This window comes from Eumetopias jubatus, unplaced genomic scaffold, assembly GCF_037043125.1.
Source record: "Eumetopias jubatus isolate StellerSeaLion01/CBP00866 unplaced genomic scaffold, mEumJub1_p1.0 scaffold_11, whole genome shotgun sequence".
In the NCBI taxonomy this organism is placed as follows: Eukaryota; Metazoa; Chordata; class Mammalia; order Carnivora; family Otariidae; genus Eumetopias; species Eumetopias jubatus.
In genome coordinates, this window is record NW_028274817.1 from 126,367,366 (window position 1) to 126,389,964 (window position 22,599).

At 46.7% G+C, this 22,599-nt stretch overlaps 1 protein-coding gene and 2 long non-coding RNA genes across 4 annotated transcripts; 1 reads left to right on the forward strand and 2 right to left on the reverse strand.

The window, feature by feature from the left end:
* The first annotated feature begins 297 nt into the window (after nucleotides 1-297).
* On the forward strand, nucleotides 298-21,749 carry CRLF2 (cytokine receptor like factor 2). Of its 2 annotated transcripts, XM_028115006.2 has the most exons (8): nucleotides 298-415; nucleotides 9,422-9,524; nucleotides 11,108-11,271; nucleotides 12,714-12,847; nucleotides 15,193-15,355; nucleotides 16,186-16,291; nucleotides 18,588-18,672; nucleotides 20,796-21,749. In XM_028115006.2, the coding sequence occupies exons 1-8, from the start codon at nucleotides 334-336 to the stop codon at nucleotides 21,069-21,071; spliced, it is 1,113 nt and encodes a 370-aa protein (XP_027970807.2). In that variant the 5' UTR covers nucleotides 298-333; the 3' UTR covers nucleotides 21,072-21,749. The 2 variants fall into 2 exon arrangements, with proteins under 2 accessions (XP_027970807.2, XP_087885020.1); XM_088028894.1 differs by having other exon boundaries at nucleotides 18,588-20,888.
* On the reverse strand, nucleotides 1,760-6,731 carry LOC114218112 (uncharacterized). Its single transcript, XR_003611118.2, has 4 exons — nucleotides 6,549-6,731; nucleotides 5,590-5,692; nucleotides 3,892-4,068; nucleotides 1,760-2,743 (listed from the first exon to the last, which is right to left on the reverse strand). It is a non-coding gene; the product is annotated as an uncharacterized LOC114218112 (long non-coding RNA).
* Nucleotides 14,733-18,944, reverse strand: LOC148163146 (uncharacterized). Its single transcript, XR_015769498.1, has 3 exons — nucleotides 18,784-18,944; nucleotides 17,428-17,651; nucleotides 14,733-17,174 (listed from the first exon to the last, which is right to left on the reverse strand). It is a non-coding gene; the product is annotated as an uncharacterized LOC148163146 (long non-coding RNA).
* Nucleotides 21,750-22,599: the final 850 nt, after the last annotated feature.

Here is a 22,599-nt window from a genome sequence, read left to right on the forward strand (position 1 = left end):
GGGTCCTGGGATCGAGCCCCGCATCGGGCTCCCTGCTCTGCGGGAAGCCTGCTTCTCCCCCTCCCACTCCCCCTGCTTGTGTTCCCTCTCTCGCTGTGTCTCTCTCTGTCAAATAAATAAAATCTTAAAAAAAAAAAAGAGTGATCTTGCTTTTTTGTCATGGTTTTTTTCTCTCTCTTTTTAAACAAGAGTCATCGTTTTAAGTAAAGATTGACTCTGTTTCCCGTTGTCATTTCCTTGTTTCTGTTCCACTCTTTAAAAACAGGGTAACCTCTGTACATTAGGCACGAAGGCACAGACCTTCTGCTCACTCTATCGTGTCTCTCTGCAAGCATGGGGACAGTGTTTCTGCCCTGGGCATCTGCAGCACTCTTCCTGCTGGTCGTTGTGAGCATTTTGGGGGACTGGGCACTGGGTAAGTGATGCTTGCAGATGTAGGGACTTGTGTGCATAAAATGTCCTTTATTTTTCCTTCTTTCTTTCCTTCCTTCTCCTCATCTTCGTGTGTTTCTCTTTTTTCTCTCTTTTGCAACGGTAGTTATTTTTTGTTTCCTTTTTTTTTTTTTTGTAACAGTAACAAGGAGCGTGCACAGATTCCCGAGTCTCTGCAAACCCTAGTTTGCCTGTTTGCGGAGGGTTCATGATGGATCGAGTTTGAATGCGTTCGGTTCGAATGCAGAAAAAATAAATAAGTAGATAAAAGAGCTCAATGTCTGTTGCATTGAGATTCTGGGTGGCTTCCCCATCCTTTCCGCCTTCCAAGAGCTCGAAGGCATTTTGTTTAAGTGAATACGGCTCTGTTAGTGATGAGCTCGTGTTACCTCCGGGAAAGGTGAGGGCGTCCCTCCACCCCCTCCATGGGCTTCAGAGCCATCCATCTGTGGGGTCATCCTTGAAACCCATAGCGGTACCTCCTGAGAGGGATCTCAGCTCTCACCTTGCTGTGTGTTCTCAGGGCCTGTTCCTGGGCTTTTTTCTGGAACACGACCACCAGCCTGCGTGCTCCTGGGGTATGCTTTGCTAACACAGTGCTAGGTGGCGAGAGAAGGCAGATGGGAAGGTGGGAGAGATCCAGCTGCAGTGGGCATGGTGGGGCAGGTCTCGCGTCCGACACGAGGTGTGATTGGATTTTCTGGCATGGGGGTGGCTCAGACGGGAGCTGGGGATGGCAGTTTAGGGAACTGTAGTCTGTGAAGTGTCTCCTCATGTCGCTGCATGTTCATCCTAGTGTTGCTGAGCTGGCTTCTTGCCTCCTGGGTTTGCAAGGCTCCGTAGACACCCCACCCCACCCCACCTCCCATTGACTATAGTGTCATGATGGTGCATCAGGGTTCTAGTGGACACCGTGAGGAGTCTGAGGGAGCCTGCATGGGAGCCTCCCCGGGCAGGGGTTGCATTGGCTGTAACACAATTCCCAAACTCTGTGCCACATCCATTGGTCCATTGTCACATGCTCAGATCAGACCTTCCACGCACCAGACATCAAAGCAGACCCATGACACATTGCACTGGCATTTTACCTCCCGTGGACCCGCAACGGCTCCCAGGTGGCTTCCAGACATTGGGGTCTCCCTCCCTGACACCCCAGACTTGGACTTACATTCAGAAAAGCACAGTGTAGACCAGTTCTGGGTTTTGACCTGCAAACAGGTGCTTGTAAGCACCGTCTGTAGACAACGTGCGCAACACACTCACAAACCCTTTCTTGTCACTTTTATTTTATTTCACTTTATTTATTTTTATTTATTTAAATTCGATTAGCCAACGTACAGCTTTCTAGTAACTTCTTAGAAAACACCGGAGCTTGTTTGGTTTGTGAATGGTGTTTGTGGTTTGCTTGCTTTTCTTTTCAATCGAGTTGCCTTCCCCCCGCCGGAGTCATTATAGGGCATAAAAGCCTTGGAAACTGAGTAGAGGAAACCAGCTCCCACAGGAGCACAGCCTGAGGAAAGCTCCCACCACTGGTCCTGTGGCTCGCCCCCCCCCGGGCGTCTTCGTCATGAACCCACTGGGACGCCCTATTCCCATGGGTCACAGCCACCCATGGCAGGAGTCAGAATCCCATAGACGTGGAGGGAGGCTGCTCTGAAGCCAAATGCTGAGGTGGGACACGGACCAGGCATCGGGCTGCCTCTGCACCAAGGAAGTGGGGGGACCCTGGCTTTCATTTACCCTCCGTGCTGCTGATGCTGCATGAGCCTTGCAGGGAGTCCCGAGGTCAAGTCTTCCCATGAACATAAGGGGGCTGAGACATTTCGGATACGGCTATTAACACACATCTACCTGCCTGGTGTATCTTAAGAGCATAGATGCTTACGATTACTGTCCCTACATCCATGTGTGTAATGCGCCCTCCCGTTGTGTGGGTTCAGCTGGGACCCCTCCAGTTTTCAAGTCCTAACCCCTGGAACCTCCCCACAGGACCTTATTTGGAGATAGGGTCTTGGTGGATGGAGGGGCAGCCAGCTATTAGCAGCGTCCCTGTCATGGGCAGGAGAGATCTATGAGCGGGGAGATGTGCATGCATAATGCAGACCTGTGTGCCCGGGTCACAGCCGGTGTGGACAACGAGAGGAACAAGGGGACCCCGAGGTGGGTCGGGTGGTTAGGAAGGATGTGGCCGACAGGCAGGAGCTGGATTCCACAGGGGGTCCAGGTGGGGATGGGCCTGGAGGATGGCACCCCCGTGTAGGTGGATTTGCATTTGACTTGATTAACGGTCGCCAGCACGCCAGCACGTCAGCTGCACAGTAAATAAAGAGGAAGGGAGGGAGAAAGAGAGAGAAAGAGAGTCCAAATCACAAAATTAATAATGCTCACCTTACCAGAATTATTGCAGAGTTTAACCGGACGTCTCTCTGATATCACGGAGACCCGGCCAGCATCGGGCAGGACTGAGCGATGCTGTGTTTTCGGCCAACCTCCTTCCAGCCAATGAACCCCCGGGAGGCGCGGACATGGGGCTTCCCGTCCCTTCAAGGACCTGCCTGTATTTGGGGATCTTGCTTCGCCGCTTCTCGAGCTCTGTGTCCTTGCATTTAGGACAGATAGGAATGATTCAGACGTTCCCACCTGACTAATGCTGTGGGTCCCTGTCATCTTTGTATTTGTCTTTGTGTTTGCTACCCTGAGGCAGGCAGCAACCCCCAGGGAAAAGGGACGTGACTGAGGATTTTACAGGATGCTGTCTAGCTTGGGCATTCCGTGGTTTCCCTCCCCACGCAATCCACGCTTTGATCAGACCTCGCGTACTAACCCCAGAAATACCCAACACTGTTTAGGCTCATAGTCCCTTGGTGACAACCAAACACCCTGTAGCAAATCCGTGTGGTTCATGAATCATCATTTTTGTCTCTGTCTCTCTGTATAGTTAGCTGAGACCTGGGTACTGCACCTGGGAGGGAGATTGTTGGTGTTTCAGTGATGCACCTGCAGGAGGCAGACCCACCGTTTGCAAATGCATTGGGCTCCAGATTTCCTGCAGCTCTGGGAGGGTTACGGGATCAGAGGCAACTTTGAGAAAGACCTGTTGGGTCCTTGACATGGGGGAGCTGTTGGCAACAGCAGGTTCCAATTGCAAGACCTTTGTGTGTGGGGGGGACCCTGCTCATCAGTGTTGGCGGAAAAGGTCTCCGTCAAGGGAAAAATCCACAGGAGCCAGGGCAGGGCGACATGTTTTTTGTTTGTTTTGTTTTGTTTTGTTTTGTAAGCAGCTCTTTTGGGATATAATTCATCCATTTAAAACGTACAATTCAATGCTTTTTTAGTAGATTCATAGATATATGCAATGAGTTTTAGAACATTTCCATCATCCCAAAAGGAAACTCTATACCCATGAATCCATCCCTCTCCGCTCCCGATCCCATTCCCAGCCCCCTGACAACCGCTAACCTGCTTTCTGTGTCTGTGGATTTCCCTCTTCCAGACGGTCCATGTCCATGGTGTCATCACACTATGGGACCATTTTTCTCTGTGGCGTCTGTCACTCAGCCACGCGTTTTCATACTTCAGCCGTGTTCTAGGACAAGTGGATTCTTTATTCCTTGGATGGCTGGATGATACCTTGTCCTATGGATGGACCACAGTGTGTTTGTCCAAACACACGACTTTTATAATTTGCCCCCGGGGGGCACCTGGGTGGCTCATCCCATTGAGAGTCCCCCTCTCGGTGACCACTCAGGTCGTGATCTCAGGGTTGTGAGATCGAGTCCCAGGTTGGGCTTTGTGCCTGGAGCAGAGTCTTCTTGAAGACTCTCGCCCCTTCTGCTCCTCCTCTGTGCATGTTCATGCTCTTGTTCTTCAAAATAAATAAATACATCTTAAAAAAAAAAAAAGGAAGAACGAATTTTGCCCAGAGAGCCCCAGACTGGAATGCCTGCGTGATCGGCATCAACACAAGGCAGTGAAATTCATTTGAACCATTCCTTGGGGCAGATGTTCCCAAATCTAGAGCCTAAGCAATGACTTTAAGAAGTATGGTAAAATTAAGTGGTTTGATACAATTTTTTACAAAACTACATTGCTTATTCTTTTTAAAAAATCATAGTAAACTATATATAGAAAGTTCTGTCTTAATCTTTCTTAAATGTACAGGTCAGTGACATTAACTACATTCACAGTGTTGTGTAACCAAACCCACCACCCATTTCTAGAACTTTCTCATCCTCCGAAACTGAAACTCTGTCCCCATGAGACACTGACTCCCATGCCCTCCCCATCCCTTGGCTCTACCATCTAGTGCATGTGGGGCTCTCCACAAAAGTGGGGACTTTGAATACAAGTGAACTCTTGATGAAGTCTGGCAATCAGTGTCCCAAGGATTTTTCTCTACCTCCTTCTCTTTCTGTACAGACAGCTTCTATTCCTAGGATTTCCTTTGTTACAGGTTCTCTGATACAATTCGCAGTATTAAATCTTTGCCTCTCAACACAACCAAATAAATTCATCATATCTAGTAAAATTGACACGTGATTTCAAGCAACAGCTGGAGGAAAAAAGCACAGTTGTGGTGTCCCCGTGTTCCTTTTTGTTGAGGAGCGTATATTCAAAGATGGGGACCCTGAGGTCACACGAGTAAGACGCCATCGCTCAGTGGAAATGGTGCCACCAGGATTGCTAATAACAGATAGACCCGTGGTCCAGGAGCGTGGCTAGTTCCTGGAGAGATGGGGATGCTCCTGACTCTGCTGTGGAAATTTAACAAGAAACAAAATTGCTTGCCAACCCAGAAGCCTAGTCCACAAAGGTGGCAGAGAGAGAAAAACCACTTTATTATTCAATAAGAATTTAACCAGAATGCAATACACATCACACACAATGCGCTGAAGAGACCTACAAAGACAAGGGATCTGCAAACACAGAGACCCTTTTTGAGAGCTCATGGGCATCACCCATGACACACATATTCTGCGGATAAACGATAACTAGTCTTCGAGTGGGAGACCCCTCAGCACACTTTGTCACACAAAGTTCTTAATTTCATCCGGTAATTGGAGTGACCATCTGTTAACTAATTGGTTTTATCGAATGGAAAAATAAACTCCTATCTTTACGATAAGATGTTGTGTTGAAACTTGGAGCCAGACTTACCCTCACACAGAAATTGGGAGATGGAGCATCACATTCCTTGGTATTTGCATTTCAAAGAGTTGGTTTTTCAGGTCCTTGAGAAAGATATCCCTGGGTCCTAAATCTGGCAACAAATATATTAACTTTTAAAAAGATTTGCATGTATGTCAAAGAGATGGAGAAAGATCTTACAAGTTTCCTCAAGTAAATTCTCCAAGAAAGGGAGGGGAAGCATGTCTTCCTTTTTTATTTTATTTATTTTTTTAAGATTTACTTATTTATTTTAAAGAGATAGAGTGCATGAGCTGGAGGGGCAGAGGGGGAGGGAGAGAGAATCTCAAGCAGACTCCATGCTGAGGTGTAGAGCTTGACATGGGGCTCCATTGCATATGACCCTGAGTTCATGACCTGAGTCAAAATCAAGAGTCAGACACTTAACTGACGGCACCACCGAGGCACCCCTTATTTTATTCTTTAAAAAGATTATTTATTTATTTTTTAAAGTAACCTCAAGACCTAGGGTGGGGTCGAACTCCCAACCCCAAGACCAAGAGTCGCACATCCTACCGACCGAGTGAGCCAGGCGCCCCTTTTATTTTTAACAGGAAGAATTAAGTCTTTTATTTGTTTTATGTTTTTAAAAAAGATATTTATTTATTTATTTGAAAAAGAGAAGGGGAGAGAGATGGAGAGCACGCACGAGGGGGAAGGGGCAAGGGGAGAAGCAGACGCCCTGCTGAGCAGGGAGCCGGACACAGGTTTCAATGCCAAGACCCTGAGATCACGACATGAGCCGAAGGCAAATGGTTAACCTACTAAGCCACCCATGTGCCCCAAATGTTTTATTTTTAAACTTGATTTGCCCTTACAAGGTATGGGGCAGAGCAGGGGTGAGGACCAAATGTGGAAGCAAAAGTTCCCTCTCTATTTTGCAAACCGCACCCAAGCCCTTACAAATGGCTTGCTGATCTTTGACTTGCCTTCATGCCCGACTGAAGAATCCACTTCAAGAGTGACACGGTGCTACATGAAAACGTTTTGTAGGATCAGCGGGACGCCTTCCATGCTTTCCTCCTCCTTCTCAGAGAGGTCTTGCCCACTCCCCAGTGGCGAGAACCCCAATCACGTCCCTCACCTAGACTCGCCAGGCATGTCTGAATCCATTCTGGGCACTTAGCAAAGAAGCAACAGAGACACGGTGACTTCCCTTTCTCTCCCCTTTTCAAGTCTGACCAAGCTGCGTCCTGTCCTGCAGCTGACTCATCATGTGGGGGAGGTAGTGAACCACAAGAACATTTCTCCTTTCCTGCAGGTGCCCTGGGGCATCTGGTTTTATCCATTAGATATTTTCTACAGACAGAGGTCTGAAGATCTGTCATAATGTTTGCTGAGGACAGAGCTGTATACTTCCCTCCCTTTCAGAGCCAGGAAGGCATTCACCGTACGAGATGGACACAAGTTCCTCTTCTGAAGGTCAGGGCTTTCCAGAAGCTAGGACGTCCTTCCTGACATCTCTTCTCTCTATTTCTGGAACCAATGAATCAAGGTTGAGATCATCTATTTTGTGATCAGTTATGTCAGGAACAATCGTCAGCATAGAACAGAAGTATTCTGTACGCCTTGGGCATTAGAAAGTCTTCTTTAAAAACTCAAAGCACATTTATACCCTTCATTCTACCTTTGATTTTCAGAAGTTGGGATAGACCCCGAGTCCCATAATAGGTTTTTTTTTTTTAAGATTTTATTTATTTATTTGAGAGAGAGAGTGAGGAGAGGAGCAGAGGGAGAGGAAGAAGCAGACTCCACGCTGAGCACAGAGCCTGATGCAGGGCTCGATCTCATGACCCCAAGATCACAACCTGAGCCAAAACCAAGAGCTGGATGCTCAACTGACAGAGCCACCGAGGTGCCCCACCAGAGTCCCATAATGGGATTTTTCACAGAGAGTTCAACTTCTTTATTTGCTGCCAATTCAGCACATCTTTCCTGAACATTTTTCTATGTGTTGAGCACAGGGCTGGGCATGGTCGGTAACCTGGGAGTGTCAACCAGATTGGAAAAAGAAGATGAGACTAAACATGGTTGAGAACAGCATCGAGAGGACTCGTTGGGGTCTCAACGATTTGCAGTCAGATTGCCAAAATTCAGGAAACTGAGAGACAAAATAACAGATGGACAATGGCCAAACAGTCTAGGAAAACAGAACTCTGATTCACAACCTATGGCAACCTGCCTGGGAAACCTGCCCCTCAAGTTGATATCTGACAACTTCCCTAATTTTCATCCCAGCTTCCAACTTTGAACCAACCACAAAAACAGAATTTTGCTCATCTAACCAATCCCATGGGACACCCTGCTTCCAGTGAACCACCTGAAGCCCCCCCTGTGCCAACAGCCTCCATCAGGACAAACTTGAGCCTCCGCACCCCACCCCGGCCCCCACCTGGCTATGAGGCTCTCCCACTCCTCTGTCTGCCTTTGGTGTCTGCCAAATGCAGGTGATGGTGCTCAACTCCCTGGAAGAGCAAGTTTTGAATAGATGCCTTCTGCTTGTTTTCATTTGGGTGGCCATTGTTCATTTCCACAGTGTAGATAGTCATTGGCCAATTGCACGAGAATTTTGGTTGGAGATCTTAAGAAACCACATAAGGGAAATACAAGATTGGGTTTGGCTTCCTGAGAGGCCATCATGGGAGAGCATGGTTAATTCCAAACCATGAAGTGGGATGTGACCCTATGAATGTTCAGCAAGCCAAGTTATCCAGCCCAGAGACCTCACAGGGGGTGCTGAGCAAACAGAGCTAGGGCCGGGACCTGTATTTGCCTCCTGCTTGATGGGTAGGGGAGTTGAACGCAGCACTGAATGTGGAGTGTGAGTTCCTGACCTGGGGATTTGCAGACCTTCCTTCTCAGCCTTTGTGGACATATATATGTTTACCTTCCTCTCACCCACAACCTGCTGGGTGCTAGAATTATGTCCATTGATCCATCCATCCATCCATCCATCCATCCATCCATTTTCTATCTACCTACCTACCTATCCATGCATCCATCATATATCTATTATCTATCTATCTATCTATCCATCTATCTATCTATCTATCTATCATCTATCATCTATCTATTATCTATCTATTTATCATCTATTATCTCTCTCTCTCTCTCTATCATCTATCTACCAATTCTGATACTTCCACTTCTAACTCAACACCAGTGAGTTCATTCTAGCTTTCCATATTCCCGAAATTGTTACCCCTTCTCTGACAGTTGGAAACTTGCCTCTTATTACCTACGGTATCATAGCATATTTGCTCAATCCTAGAATACACCCATTAACTACTTTCACAGTGACTAACCGAGATATCTGTGAAAATCAAAAAAGTACCCAAGCTTAAGCCACTTGAAAAGCAAAGACCAAAGGACTCATTTGTCTGTGAGCTTTTTCTCAAAATGTCATGAGTGGTGCTCTGAGTAAGACAATGAGTTTGGGGGATGGTGGACAGTGTCTAATGCCCCCCATGTGTGCCCACAAAGGTGGTGTCATGAGACACACTGTCGATACTCAATAGCTACTCTTCATACTAATTAATGGTCATTATCTCTTGCAAACATAAGAAGAAAAGCAGCTGTAATCCTGCTGCTGACTTATGCCTCTGTCCTGAGCAAACTTTATATATCCTGTGGCTCTTACTGACATAATTAATGTCTGGCTTATTTGTGAGAATCTTGATTTTTCTCTGTCCCTTTAAAGCATTCTATTATTCTTGTGACAGAAGTGCTGATGTCCTTTGACAAATTTCCAACTGCTTTCAGCATTGCCTAAAAGATCCTCTATTTGTCTCTTTTTACCCAGAAGGAGCATTGCAGCTTCAGATTATCAACTTTAATTTTGAAGTTGTGCAGGTTACATGGAATGCAAGCAAATTCTCTGGGACAAATTTGACTTTCCTCTACAAGTAAGTGCCCTCAGGAAGGGAACACACCATGCCCTGGGCTCAAATATTTCTTCCTCTGAGACACCGGCAATTGGGAGGGTCAGGTGGTGACGGTGTGAAGAATCAGAATGTGCAAGTGTGAATGTGTGTGTTCTGTTTAGGCCTGAGCCCTCACCACAACCACGACCACAGATCCCCAGAACAACCAACCAAGTTATGACTGAGTCACACTCAAAACCACCTAGATTCTTACCAGGACATCCACAGGTGTTTGTTCATCTGGGACCATTTACAATGTCTCAACAGATACTTTTAACTGGAGCCCTGTTCCCTCGAAGCATGCTGTGCAGCCATGGCAAAAGTTAACCTTCTGAGACTTTTCATGCCACCTTACCAGTAGCCAACTTCCGAAAATATTTCTCCCTATCACAGGCTTTTTTTGTCTTACACACTCAAGGACATGAGTATTAATGTGGGAGGAAAGGATTCTTCAATTAATTTAGTCTCAATTCTGTGAATGGGAGATGTGTGATGTGTGATTGATTCTTTGCAGTTTGATAACACATAAGACAAATGGGAAAGTGAACACAAGAGGGACATTTTAAGGTGAATTGGCCAGGAAAATAAGCCTAAAATAAAAGTGCTGAATTTTCTAGCTGGTCACACAGGTAAGTCATTTGAGCATCCGTTTCTTCATTGTAAAGGACGTAATTCTTGATCAAGTCACTGCTTGGATTTGAGGATTTAAAGACAGAGCTTAAACTGGTCTCAACTGAGCACCACGTTTTTTCTTAATATTGTAGGAAGCCTCAGAGAGATCACCAATCTTGGTACATCCTTATTAAAGTGCCTCCTCAAATCAGGGACATGGTTACTCTGCAAGTCAAACTGTACTTGTATTAGTTTTCTGGGGTGGCCGTAACAAAGTACCACAAACTGAGCAGCTTAGAACAACAGAAATTCGTCCTCTCCTAGTTCTAGATACCAGAAGTCTGAGATCCAGGCGGGGCAGGGCTGCTGAGATCCAGGCGGGGCAGTGTTGCTGAGGTCCAGGCAGGGCAGGGTTGTCCTCCTTCCAAAGGCTCAAGGGGAAGGTTCTTCCTGCCTCTTCCAGCTTCTGGGCTCCAGGCATCCCTAGACTTGTGGCCGTGTCCCTCCCGTCTCTACCTCCATCTTCACATGGCTTCTCCTCTGTGTCTGTGTCTTGTCTTGTGTCTCTTACAGGGATGCTGTCATTGGATTTAGGACCCACTATAATGCAACGTGATCTTATATTGATATCTTTCTTTTAATCTGTCAAGACTGTATTTCCAAATATGGTCCCTTTCACAGATTCCAGGGATTAATACATGAACATGCCTTTTGGAAAGCCATTCAACCCACTATAGGGGACATTCAAGGAGCTTAACCTTTTGAAAGAAGGGATACTTTTCTGTTTGGACAGTTCTTGCTATACTTGTAAGAAAGGGTCCTTGAAACGAGTGAAAGGGATCCAGTCTGAGTCTGTGGCAGAGATGTGGAGCAAAGGGAGTGGCCAGTAGATTTGTGAAGATGTTATTTTCAAAGACTCTCTATGGCTGAATGGTTCTCTTGTTTAACCACAGATTAAGCAGTGATAAGACCAGTAGCCAATGCTCCAACTATATTCTTCAACAAAGTCATACTGCTGGATGCCTCCTGGAGGCAAAAAAAGATGAAATTCTGTGCTTTTCCATCAAGAATGAAACACATCTCCTTCTCACCAAGTGCCAATGGATCAGCGCTTACTGTAAGTAGCAAAAATGAACTCATTGCCAAGTGCTTCTCTCCTACTCCAACTTAGAAGAGACTGGTCTTCTAGAAGATCCATCTTGTTACACACACTGGGCAAAGATGTGGCATGGCACTCTGCCCTCCAACAGAGAAAGAGAGAGAAGCACTCTCTTACTCTCAGTACTGCCCCATTGGTTTTTCTTAGATGCACTGAGGGTTGGCTGTCTATCTGGGATTACAAAACAGTGTACAAATGAAATGACCACAAACCAGATGGTTTGAAACAACATAAATTAATCATCTCCCAGCTCTGGAGACGAGAGTCTGAGATCCAAGTGGGGCAGCGCTGCTGAGATCCAGACGGGGCAGGGCCGTGCTTCCTCCAGAGTTCCAGGGGAGGTCCTTCCTGCCTCTTCCAGCTTCTGGGGCTCCAGGCATCCTTGGGCTTGTGGCCATGTCCCTCTTGTCTCTGCCTCCATCTTCACGTGGCTCCTCCTCTGTGTCTGTGTCTCTCCTCTTCTGGCTAAGGACACTTGTTCTTGGATTTAGGGTCACCCTAATCCAGGACGACCTCATTCTATTTCGATTATATCTGCAAAGACCTTATTTCCTGATAAGGCCACATTCACAGTACCAGAGGTTAGAACTTGAACATACTTGTTGGTAGATACCCTGTAACTCACAAAAGTGTTCATTTTCTAGAAAGGAGTCCCATATGACATTTTCCATGTTCTGTCTTCATTTTAGTTTGTTGGGGCTACTGCAATGAATTGCTACAAAATGGGTGGCTTAAAACAAGAGAAATTTGTCGTCCCACAGCTAAGAAGACCCCAGGCATCTGAAATCAAGGTGTGGGCAGGGCTGGTTCCTTCTGGAAGCTCTGGGGGATAATCTGTTCCATGCCTTTCTCTTCGTTTCTGGTGACTGCTGGCAAATCTTGGTGTTCCTTAGCTTGTTGACCCATCAGCCCCATCTATACTTCTTTCTTCACATGTCCTTCTCCGTCTGTGTGTCTGTGTTTCCTTTTATGAGGACACCAATTATATAGGATCAGAACACACCCTACTCCAGTAAAACCCATCTTTTCTTCAATAATTATATCCGTAATGATCGCAAATGCAGTTATATTCCGAGATATGGGGGCTAGGACTTCAACATTCATCCCACAGGGGTGGGGGAACACTCTTCATCCCATAACAGATACATAGGAATTTTTCACACAATTTCAAAGAGTTCATTCCACGACACACATACAGGTCCTTGGAGTTCTGGTTAAAACCTCTCCTATAGATGTAGTAAGGACAAATAACCCCCAACCCCAATCTAACAAAGTATTAAGGGAAGGGTTTATGCAGGTAGAAGAACGAGAGTCTAAGCAAACTTACCACTGTAATTTTAGAGATGTGGGATCTTTATCTTTCTAGAGGTGATGATCATTTTGTTGCCTCTCCTTCTTAGTGAAACCCAGCTCCCCGAAAGACTTGAACTTCCAGTGGCATCAGGAAGCCATTACGGTGACCTGTTCTGATCTGCCCTACAAGCGTCTCCTCTATGAAATCCAGTATAAGAGTATGTTCGACACTGAGTGGCAAGTGAGTGGGGTGGCATCTTCTTCTCAGGGCAAGTGTGAGCGAGAATCCCCAAGGGGTAACTGAGAGAAACATGGAGAGACACAGAGACAGATGCTGATATTTATTTTAAGGGATTGCTTATGCGATTATAGGGACGGGCAAGTCTCAGACCAGCAGGCTGGAAACCCAGACAGGTTTCCATTATGGTCTTGAGACTTCTCCGGGAAACTTCAGTCTGTCCTCTCGAGGCCTTTGCACTGAGTAAAGCTCACTAACCCACGTTATAGAGTGACCTTAAGTTGGCTGATTAAAAACATTAATCATTTCTAGAAAATACCTTTACAGTAACGCCTAGGTGGGCACGTGATTTAAAAACTGGGCACCACACCTGGCCAGGTTGACAAATGAAATTCACCCTCATCACATACTGTACCATCCACCCCTCTTTCTATGCCTTTTGAACACATGAGAACCCTTTCTGGTTCTGAGTATATGGGCACAATCTATGGAATAAATTAAAATTGTGTGAATATCAATGACCCAGGGGCTCACAGTTGTCTCCCAATAATCAAATGACCACCGTATAAACAAGGGACTAACTTCCTTGCAAAAGCAGAAGAGAAACCAATGGGCAAAATCTGCAGAGAGCAGACGGAATCACCCGAATCATGTACGGTGAGGTGGCCATTCCTGGAGGTGCCCAAAGTCTGAGGTTGGCATGAAGGGCTTTCCTAAAGACTAGAGTCTAGCACAGCAAAAGTGGTTAAACTACCTGGAGTATGAGCTCCCTGACAATCCCAGGAGCCAATGATTCCACAATTCTGCAAGTACACCTGTGTCCATCAGGCTCTTCAGACTTGGATAATGAAGTCAACCAGAAGCACCGTATCTCAGCACCATCCAGGGAGTAGGGGGGAGCTAAGGCAGGGGGAGTATAACTGACTATCTCAGCCCAGGACTGTCGATATCTGCCACGTTTACAGGTGTTGGGAGGGGCTTCCTTCAACATTCATTGAAGATATACTTACTGAGTATCTATTATGTCCCTAGCACTGAGGACATAATAATAACACCTAGCTCGGGTGACTTGGGGATGGAAGTGATAACACATGGAAAGCATTAAGTAAGTTCATTCTTACTATGGGTAGTCTTACTACTCTCACCACTAGGCTCACAGCTACGACTCACTTACTACCCTCACTCATTATTATTATGTTCACTGGTGTCTGCACCAGGTGCATCTGTGGAGACAGCAAGGAGATCTGTCATCAGATGGCAATCCCTACTCTCATGAAGTGTACATTCTGTAGGAGGAGACAAACCCTAAGCGGATGCATTGCCCGTGTAACACACCCCAAAATCTGGAAATGGTGCAATAAAATGTAGCAGTAAGGATAAAAATGAGAATACCATTGTAAGGCAGTTGTATGTAACTGAAGCAGGAGGGGACCGATCAGAAATAGAAAAGAACTGATCTATTGCTGGGTCTAGTAGAATGTAATCACTGAAATGAAATTTGATGAAACTCGTCAAAGAAATACAAATTAAAGCAACAGGTGGGTACTTGAGTTCACCTAAAGAGCATGCTCATAATAAAATGTGTTACTGGTCAAGGATGTTGAGCATCAGCAAACTTGAAGGGCTCATCAGTTGTCCTAGTTCTGGTCTATGGTCTATTCAGTCCCTTTTTAGAAACTGATGCTAAGGAAAGAATTGAAAATGTGGATGAGGTTTTATACACAGAGACATCTATTGAAGCATTATCTAAAATAAATACAAAGCACTGGAGGCCACCTGTATGCCATGCACTAGGAAGATAGTCAAAATAAATATGATAAAATATGTAAGAGTCACCAAAGGCGCTTTAATGATAACAGATATTTAGTGATAAAAGCAATGTGTACAGTAAAACATTGTATTATATGACTACTCCTGGAAGGAAAGAAAGAATATCAATTTGTTAATGGTGATTATATCATGGGGCTAGAATAAAGACATTTTTATGTTTTTCTGTTGTTGCGTGTTGGTATGTGTGTGTGTTTTCTAAAGTTTCCAAAGTAAGCATGAGTTACTTTTGTACTCATACAAAAAATTACTTTTCTTTTTAAGGAGTACGTTTTCATCAGGTAATTCTTAAAAGCATCTGTGGTAGTGTCTGTTACAAAGGATTGTTTGTTCTTGGAGGGGCCTCTAGAGATTGTTGCTGCATTTTTTTTTTTTTTTTACTGTTGTTTTTGCTAGGCAGACAGAGGAAGTGCAACAAGAGTGTGAACGCTGAAAAGTAGGAATCTTGTGTGACTTCCTAGTACAAAGATAAAGAGTTTAGGTCCAATCACTGATCACCGTGTTTGCTTTTTTTCCTTCAGTCCAAGGAGGGAGAAACCTGCAATGTTACAACAGATGGCTTGGATGCTGAGAAATGTTATTTCTTCCGGGCCCGAGTGAAAACAATGGAGTCCAGCTATGGCCCTGACACATACCCGAGTGACTGGTCAGAGGTGACACACCAGCAGAGGGGGGAGCTGAGAGGTGAGGCTTGTTACACAGCCGTGCGACACCTGTCTTTTGGGGGAGAGAGGCTTAGGGGCACCTAAAAATGAATGACCTCACCTTCCACTTCAGAGCCCAGTTTCAAAGCAATTGTTTCTCTCTCCAGGCTGCCTTCCTCATTGGGCTAATTTTCATTTTTATTCTTATCAACGGCAGCAGTAATAATAAATACTATTTACGAATGTTGTTACAGTGATATAGGCATAGATTATAGATATATAAATAGATGATAGATGACACAGATAAATATATAATTATAGGTAAATAAATGATAGTTGATAGATTGATAAACATAAATGGATGGATAGATAGGTGGTGCATAGATACATAGATATGATGGATGGGTGAATGAATGCATAGATGGTTAGATGATAGATAGAAAGATAGATGGATAGATAGAAGGATGGATGGATGGATGCATAGACGGATGGATGGATAGGTGTTAGATAGATGGATGGATGGATAGATAGATAGATGATAGATAGATAGATAGATAGATAGATAGATAGATGATAGATAGATAGATAGATAGAGATACAGAAGACAAGTGATAGCCAAAAGGAAGCCTCAGTATCCTCAAACACCCCTGGCAACTCAGGTACCTGGGAGCAGTGTGTTGACTCTACCCACCTCCTGCAGTGGCTGCCTGATGTGCGCCTGTCCAGAGACACCGTCTCTCTTTCCAGGACACCTCCCACCGAAATCAAGATTTGCTGACGTTGCCATTTATAAAGGAAGAAAAATGGGGAGTCGGAGCCTGATTTACTACCATCTTGGAAACTGACAGCACTCATTCTTCTTTTCTTTAGATTCATGCCAGGAGAAAAAGCTTTTCCCAAAATTTATTTTAATTTCTGGCACGGTTGCCTTGCTGACCGTGTTCCTTCTTCTTCTGTCTTTATGGAAAGTATGGAGGTAAGGGTGACCCTGACCAGTCTCGTCATACACACGGGAGAGAGGGCTTTGGTTGCCATATGTCCACAAAGTAGAAAAGAGAAGGAGAATCATCTGATAGGGTTATTGAGGTGAGCATCAAGTCCCCCACAATGCACACTTCGCCAACAGTGTCTTACAAGAAAATAGAGGAAAACAATGCCAAAAAATGCAGGGGTACCTGGGGCATTCATTGAGAAATACTCTCGTAGAGACAGTAGAATATATGAGTGTTAACTCCTACCAGAGGGTTAGCTTGCTTCAAACACAGACCCTGCTGAGGTGTGTCCACCTACCATGTTAGAGCGACAGGTGCTTAAAACACCTTTCAATTGTCATTGAGACTTATCAAACTGATTTGTTGGGGAAGTGAGAAGAATTGTACAGGGAAGCTTGTCTGCTTCTTAAATCCAGTGACAGATATACCAACACAATATTCTCTGAACCCGCAGACCGCTTCTCAAAAATATCGCATTAAATAGTTTTCTTTGCTAACCTTCCCTACAACAACTTAACCACCGCTATCTCCATCCCTACGTAAACTGACTTGCGTTGTGCCCAGGCGTCTGGCCGTCAATGACGTGTGAGGGTACCGATGCCCAGGGTAGTGGGCACCATCTTTGTTTCTTAGGATGAGGTTTCCATAGCGACAGCGGGGGTCATGTGTAGAGAAAGATGAAGCACCACCCTGGAGCACTGAGGCTGGGTCTGTGCTAGGGTGAGTCGGACAACTCCAAAGGGTCCCCCTGGAGCCTGATACAGCACGGAGGTGCTTCGTGTAATTCTTGTAGATTGTCCGTGACTTTTCCAGCCTCATCTCCTCTCTTTTACCGGCTCAAATAGATGCCACCAAAACGGTGTTCTGCTAGGGAGGAAAGGAGGCAATCAGATGAGGGTGTCTACCGGTGACAGGCATGGTGTTTTAAATACAGAGCTGAAATCACCCCCAAGGGAAACCGAGGGGCACGATCCCTGGAAAACACTAACGCTTGCCCTGTCTTCAAGGGAAGCCCCTATTCGCAACGAGAGGTGAAAAGTCAACTATATTGGGTATTGGTGTCCTAGGGCAGCCATAACAAAGGACCAAAGATGGGGAGGCTCAAGTCACAGGCATTTACCCTCTCCCAGTTGTGGAGGCTGGGAGGCTGAGATCCAGGTGTGGGCAGGGTTGATTTCCCCTGAGGCCTCTCTCCTTGACACGTAGACGCTGTCTTCTCCCCATGTCCCCTCTCTCTGTGAGCACACGCATCCCTGTAATCGCTCTCTCTTTTCATAAAGACACCAGTCATATCGGATTAGGAGCATAGTAGCTTGGAACCTCTTAAATTCAGTACTTGGGGGCCTGCGAATTAAAGTGACCAAAGACAGATTAAGAGCACAAAAGGCATATGTTTATTTATTGATGTCATAATTTTATGTGCACGGAGGAGTCCCAGACAGGAAGTGAAAACCCAAAGAGGCAGTTAGTCTGGGGAGATTTTATGCCACTTTAACAAAGGGTAATGATTGTGGAGAAGTGGCTAGGCAGAGGGAAAGGGGTTCTGAAGCTCTAGGAGGGTAAATTCTGGGAAGGTGACTAGGAAATGTATAGACAAAACTAATAGTAGAGAAGGGTTGTCTATGTGGAAAGATCTCGGTGATAAAATTTGTTCTCTTCCTCGTAATCGAGGGGGGGGCGCCTTTAAAATGGAAATTTCCGTTGCAAAATGGGAAACTGATGCCTTGTTCTTAGGCAAGTGGGGAGGAACAGAGAGCTCCTTCTATGTGTCCTCTATCTTAAAAGCCATCAGCCCCAAATAATCAATCGTCCAGGGGGCATATTTTGGGGCAGCGTATCCTGATCACCGCCAGGCCCCTCCCTTAAGACTCATGTAACCTTCATTATTACCACTCGAAAAGCCCAATCTCCAAACACAAGTCACAGGGAAGGTTAGGGCTTCAACCTATGAATTTTGTGGGGACACCATTCAGTCCACTGGTTCAGGAAAGAGAAGTAACAGTCCCTGTTACTTACTTACTACAATAGGTATTGTGCAGAAAGATGCTCTGTCCCTGTAACCCCACACTTTCTCAGTGGGACATGTCAGGTGGATGGTGGGAGCAAGGTGCCTGGGGAGTTGAGGGGGGAAGGGCATGCCTTGAGAATGAAGGCACAGTTCTATCCAGGTGCCACATCCCCGAGGGGGGGGATTGTGTCCCCATCCTCGGCCCCTTGGAAGTCCACAGCCTTGCTCCGTGACTCCAGCCTGCCTGACCAGACTCTCCGTGTCCATTTCAGAGTTAAGAAGGTCCTCATGCCCATTGTGCCTGATCCCAAATTCACCTTCCCTGGACTCTTTGAATCCCACCAGGGTAACTTCCAGGTAAATGCCATCCTCCTGTGCATGTTCTACAGGATTTCTTTGTCACGCTCTAATAACTCCCTGCTTACCGTGTTTAAAATCAATATTTATTCCAGCTACCTCCTTACATACCTGGGAGCCTTTTCTGAACTGAGAGCGGCAGCTTCGTTGTTTTGTCTCGGGGCAGAGAGACGAGGTTCCCCCAGAAAGGGTTTCAAAGGGCGGCTTCTCTTTAAGTCAGCCCCAGAGACAGAGAGAACGGTGCCCTCACGGGATTTTCCAGCCCAATCGCCTTTTCATCTCACCAGGAAGTTGTGTTCTTAATGTGTTCCCCCCTGCAGAGCTGAAAACAGACCAGAAACTTCCGCCTTTAAAACGTTTATAGTCATCATTTCATTCACTTGATAAATGCCTGTGGAAGGCTGCCTATGAGTTGCTGGGAACTGGGGAATAGCCCCCACCCCCAGGAGCTCACCAGATGGCAGTGTGGATTTTAGGGGACAATGCATCAGAAGTTTCCTGGTGTTGCCACCAACCAGAGGCTTGAAACAACAGAAATGAATCATCTCCTAGTTCTGGAGACTGGCAGTCTGAGATCCAGGCGGGGCAGGGCCGCTGAGATCCTGGCGGGGCAGGACCGTGCTCCCTCCTGAAGCTCCATGGGAGGGTCCTTCCTGCCTCTTCCAGCTTCTGGGGCTGCAGGTGTCCCTGGGCTTGTGGCCACGTCCCCCCCCATCTCTGTCTGTCTTCACGTGGCTTCTCTTCTGTATGTATGTGTGTCTCCTCTTCTGTCTCTTACAAAGACACCTGTCATTGGATTTAGGGCCATTCTCATCCAGGATGGTCTCACGTCAGATCCTTTGTTAGTCCCATCTGCAAAGTTGCTATTTCCAAATAAGTATACATTTATAGGTTCTGGGGTTTTAGGATTGGACATATCTTTATTTTGGGACGGGTGTGTACCATTTCACCTCCTACAGGAGCAAGTTTAATTTCAAAACTACTTAGACGCAGGGGAAGGCAAAAAAAAAACAAACAAAAAAAAACCAAAAAAACCCCCAAAAAACAGGGGAAATTTTTTTTCTCTCTACCCTCTTAGTTTCTGTGTTCAGGGCCTGCAAATTAAACAGATGAAAAAGACAGATTAACGAAGAAAAAAGTTTATTTCATATGCACATGAGGGTGGAGGAAGGTTCGCAGAAGTGAAAACCCCAAAGAGGTGGTTAGACCCGGGGGCTCCTGTGCCGTTTGAACGAAGCATGATAAAGTCTGGAGAAGTGACGGGGCAGAGGAAAAGGGAGGGTTGGGCCTCTGGGTGGCAGGTGTGATGTGGGAAGCGGATAGGATGATACCGTGAAGGTTGTCGACTAAGGTTTGTTACGCAGACTGAAGCCCTCTGGGGTGACCAGGGCTGTCTCTGCAGTTGTAGGGACACCTTAGCAAGTGGAAATCTTTCCTAAAGGGAAACTTATGCCTAGGCTTTTGTGCAGAAAGGTGGAAGGCAGAGAGCTCCTCCCACGGTTGTCCTTTTCAATCACCTTCAGCTCAAAATCATCTTTTGATCAAAGTGCCTTATGGTGGGAGAGGGGTGGTGGTGTCCTGATCCTTTTCTAGGAGAAGGGAGAGAATGAGAAAAGAGTTTTCAGGGCAGAAAAAACGAAGAAGGAGATGGGGGAGGCTGGGCACGTGCCAAGGACACTCCCCCTGTTGGCAATGAGTCCCATAGAGCCCCCTGTCCCAGGCGCGCCCCCCCCCCCGTGGCCAGCATCGAGGGGGCTTGTTAGAATTGCAGCTTCCAGAGCCCACCTGGACCCGCTGAGTGACCATCCCGCTCACAAGACGCCGGGCGACTTGCAAACACAACCGAGTTTCAGAAGCACGTGGCAGAAGGCGTGTTCCTTGTCCTAACACGTTTACGGGGCCACAGAGGTTTTGCAAATAGCCTTCAAGGCTGATGATAAAAGGCAGGTCAAAAAAGCACCATGGGCTTAGCTCAGAGGTGTCAGACAAGAACACGAGTGTTTTCCCCTGGGATTGGCATTCCCACCCGAGGGAGGCTGCCTGGGTCCCAGAGATGCTCGGTCAGGGGGCACCAGCCACGAGGCATTTCCTTGGTTTCAGGATGCAATGTTTCATCCCTGCAGGAGTGGATCAAGGACACCCAGAACGTGGCCCACTTGAATAAGATGGAGGGTGCTGAGCAGGAGTGTGTCCTGGAAGAGGCCCTAGTTGTCCACCTGGTCAAGAATGAGGCTGAGACGCCCATCATGATGACCACCCCATTGTGCCCACAGACAGAGGAGGAAGAGGCCTCCAGGGACCCCAGCCAGTTCCCTTGCCGGCCCCTGCAAGGTGGCGAGGTGGTCTCTCTTGGGGGCTTTACGTTTGTGATGAGTGACAACTCATACATCATGTTATGAGGGGGTGCAAACTCAAAAGCCAACGTTGGGGTCTATGTTGACATTATGGGATCAAGGAGGAGCATCTCGGGGACTCAACACCATGGTAAAGGGAACATGGACATGGCCCGTGTCCAGAGGGGCTTGTCACTGAAGACCCCAAACCCGTGCACCCCCTGGGTCAGCTTTCATCCCATGGACATTGCTACTCAAGGGCTCGAAGGCAGATTCACCGTAGATGAGACACAGTGCGTTGGAGTGTTTCTTGCTTTCAGCTCACACCTCCTTGTGGCTGATGTTTTCCCAAAAATCGTGAGGAAGCAAGACCAGGGTGCCCTGAAACCATCCTCCTCCATGCACGTCACCCGTGCCCCAACCAACATTTCCATTCCCCGAACAGTTTCCCTGCTCTTTTGTACCCAGCAAGCAGAACCTGCTGCTCCTGGGTGGGAAAGGAATCCTGCTTGGCAGATGCCAACCAGCCACCCAGCTTCTGCTCTGAGACAGAAAAACAGCCACTTTTCAAGCACGGGGGTGGTGGTGGTGGTGGGCGTTTTCTTCAGGAGACTCCATTTTTCTTGGCGTCCACACTCATGGCATTTACTCCAGAGACAGCGAACGTTACAATGCCGTACGCGGTCACCCTAAGCATCTTGCCCTTGAGGGCGGCTCACATTTTATTTTGTGAATGAAAATAAAAGAGACAAAAGGACGTTGGCTTACGAGTTTTACTAAGACTTAAGTAGGTTGTTGGTGTTTGTGTAGACAGCGGAGAACACTACCAATTTTATCCCCCTGGGGCTTCGAGTATGGGATGTTCTTAGATTCTTGAGGTTGTGGTTCTTTGGGCTGGCGCTGGGTGTACCTTCTCCCTCTCCCCTGCCGGCTGCAATAAATAAGTTTGGAGTCCGTGTGTGTGTGTGTGTGTGTGTGTGTGTGTGTGTGTGTGTGTGTTGGGGAAATGGAACCTCAGAAAACCTCTCCCCTGCCCAGAAAGCCCCTCCACGAAGGTAGAATGGAAAGAAAAGAGCTTTATCCCTGAACGTGCAGGAAACCAGAACATAACGTGTCTCACAGGCAACCCGCTAAGAGATTGCAAAGACAGAATCTCACCGTTTTCATAACCTCAAACCATACAACCCATTCACGTTGTCCAAGGCAATTGCTAGTTTTCTCTGTTCTCTAGGATGGAGGTGGGTTTGCAGTTTGGAGCCAGGTGCCAGTGAGGCCTTCCCCTCGTATATTAGGGTGGCCAGAAGAAATACCCCATACGGGAAGACTTAAACAATAGGTATTCATCTCTCAGTCTGGGGGCTGGGCGTCTGAGATCCAGGCGGGGCTGAGGCTGTTTGTGTGAGATCCAGGCGGGGCCGAGGCAGGTTTCTCCTGAGGATTCTCTCCTGGGCGTGTAGACTCTGGGTTCTCCCAGTGGCCTCACATGGTCGTCCCTCTGCGCGTGTCTGTGTTCTCATCCCATTTTCTTATAAGGACCCCAGTTCTATGGGATCAGGGCCCACCCTGCTGACCTCATTTTACCTTAATTACCTCT

What these genes read in the sequence shown, in the direction of transcription:
- CRLF2 (XM_088028894.1), top strand. Translation starts at nt 334, where the DNA reads ATGGGGACAGTGTTTCTGCCCTGGGCATCTGCAGCACTCTTCCTGCTG. An exon ending in TGTTCGACACTGAGTGGCAA is followed by an intron (nt 12,848 to 15,192) that starts GTGAGTGGGGTG and finishes TTTTTCCTTCAG; the next exon opens with TCCAAGGAGGGAGAAACCTG. An exon ending in TCTTTATGGAAAGTATGGAG is followed by an intron (nt 16,292 to 18,587) that starts GTAAGGGTGACC and finishes TGTCCATTTCAG; the next exon opens with AGTTAAGAAGGTCCTCATGC.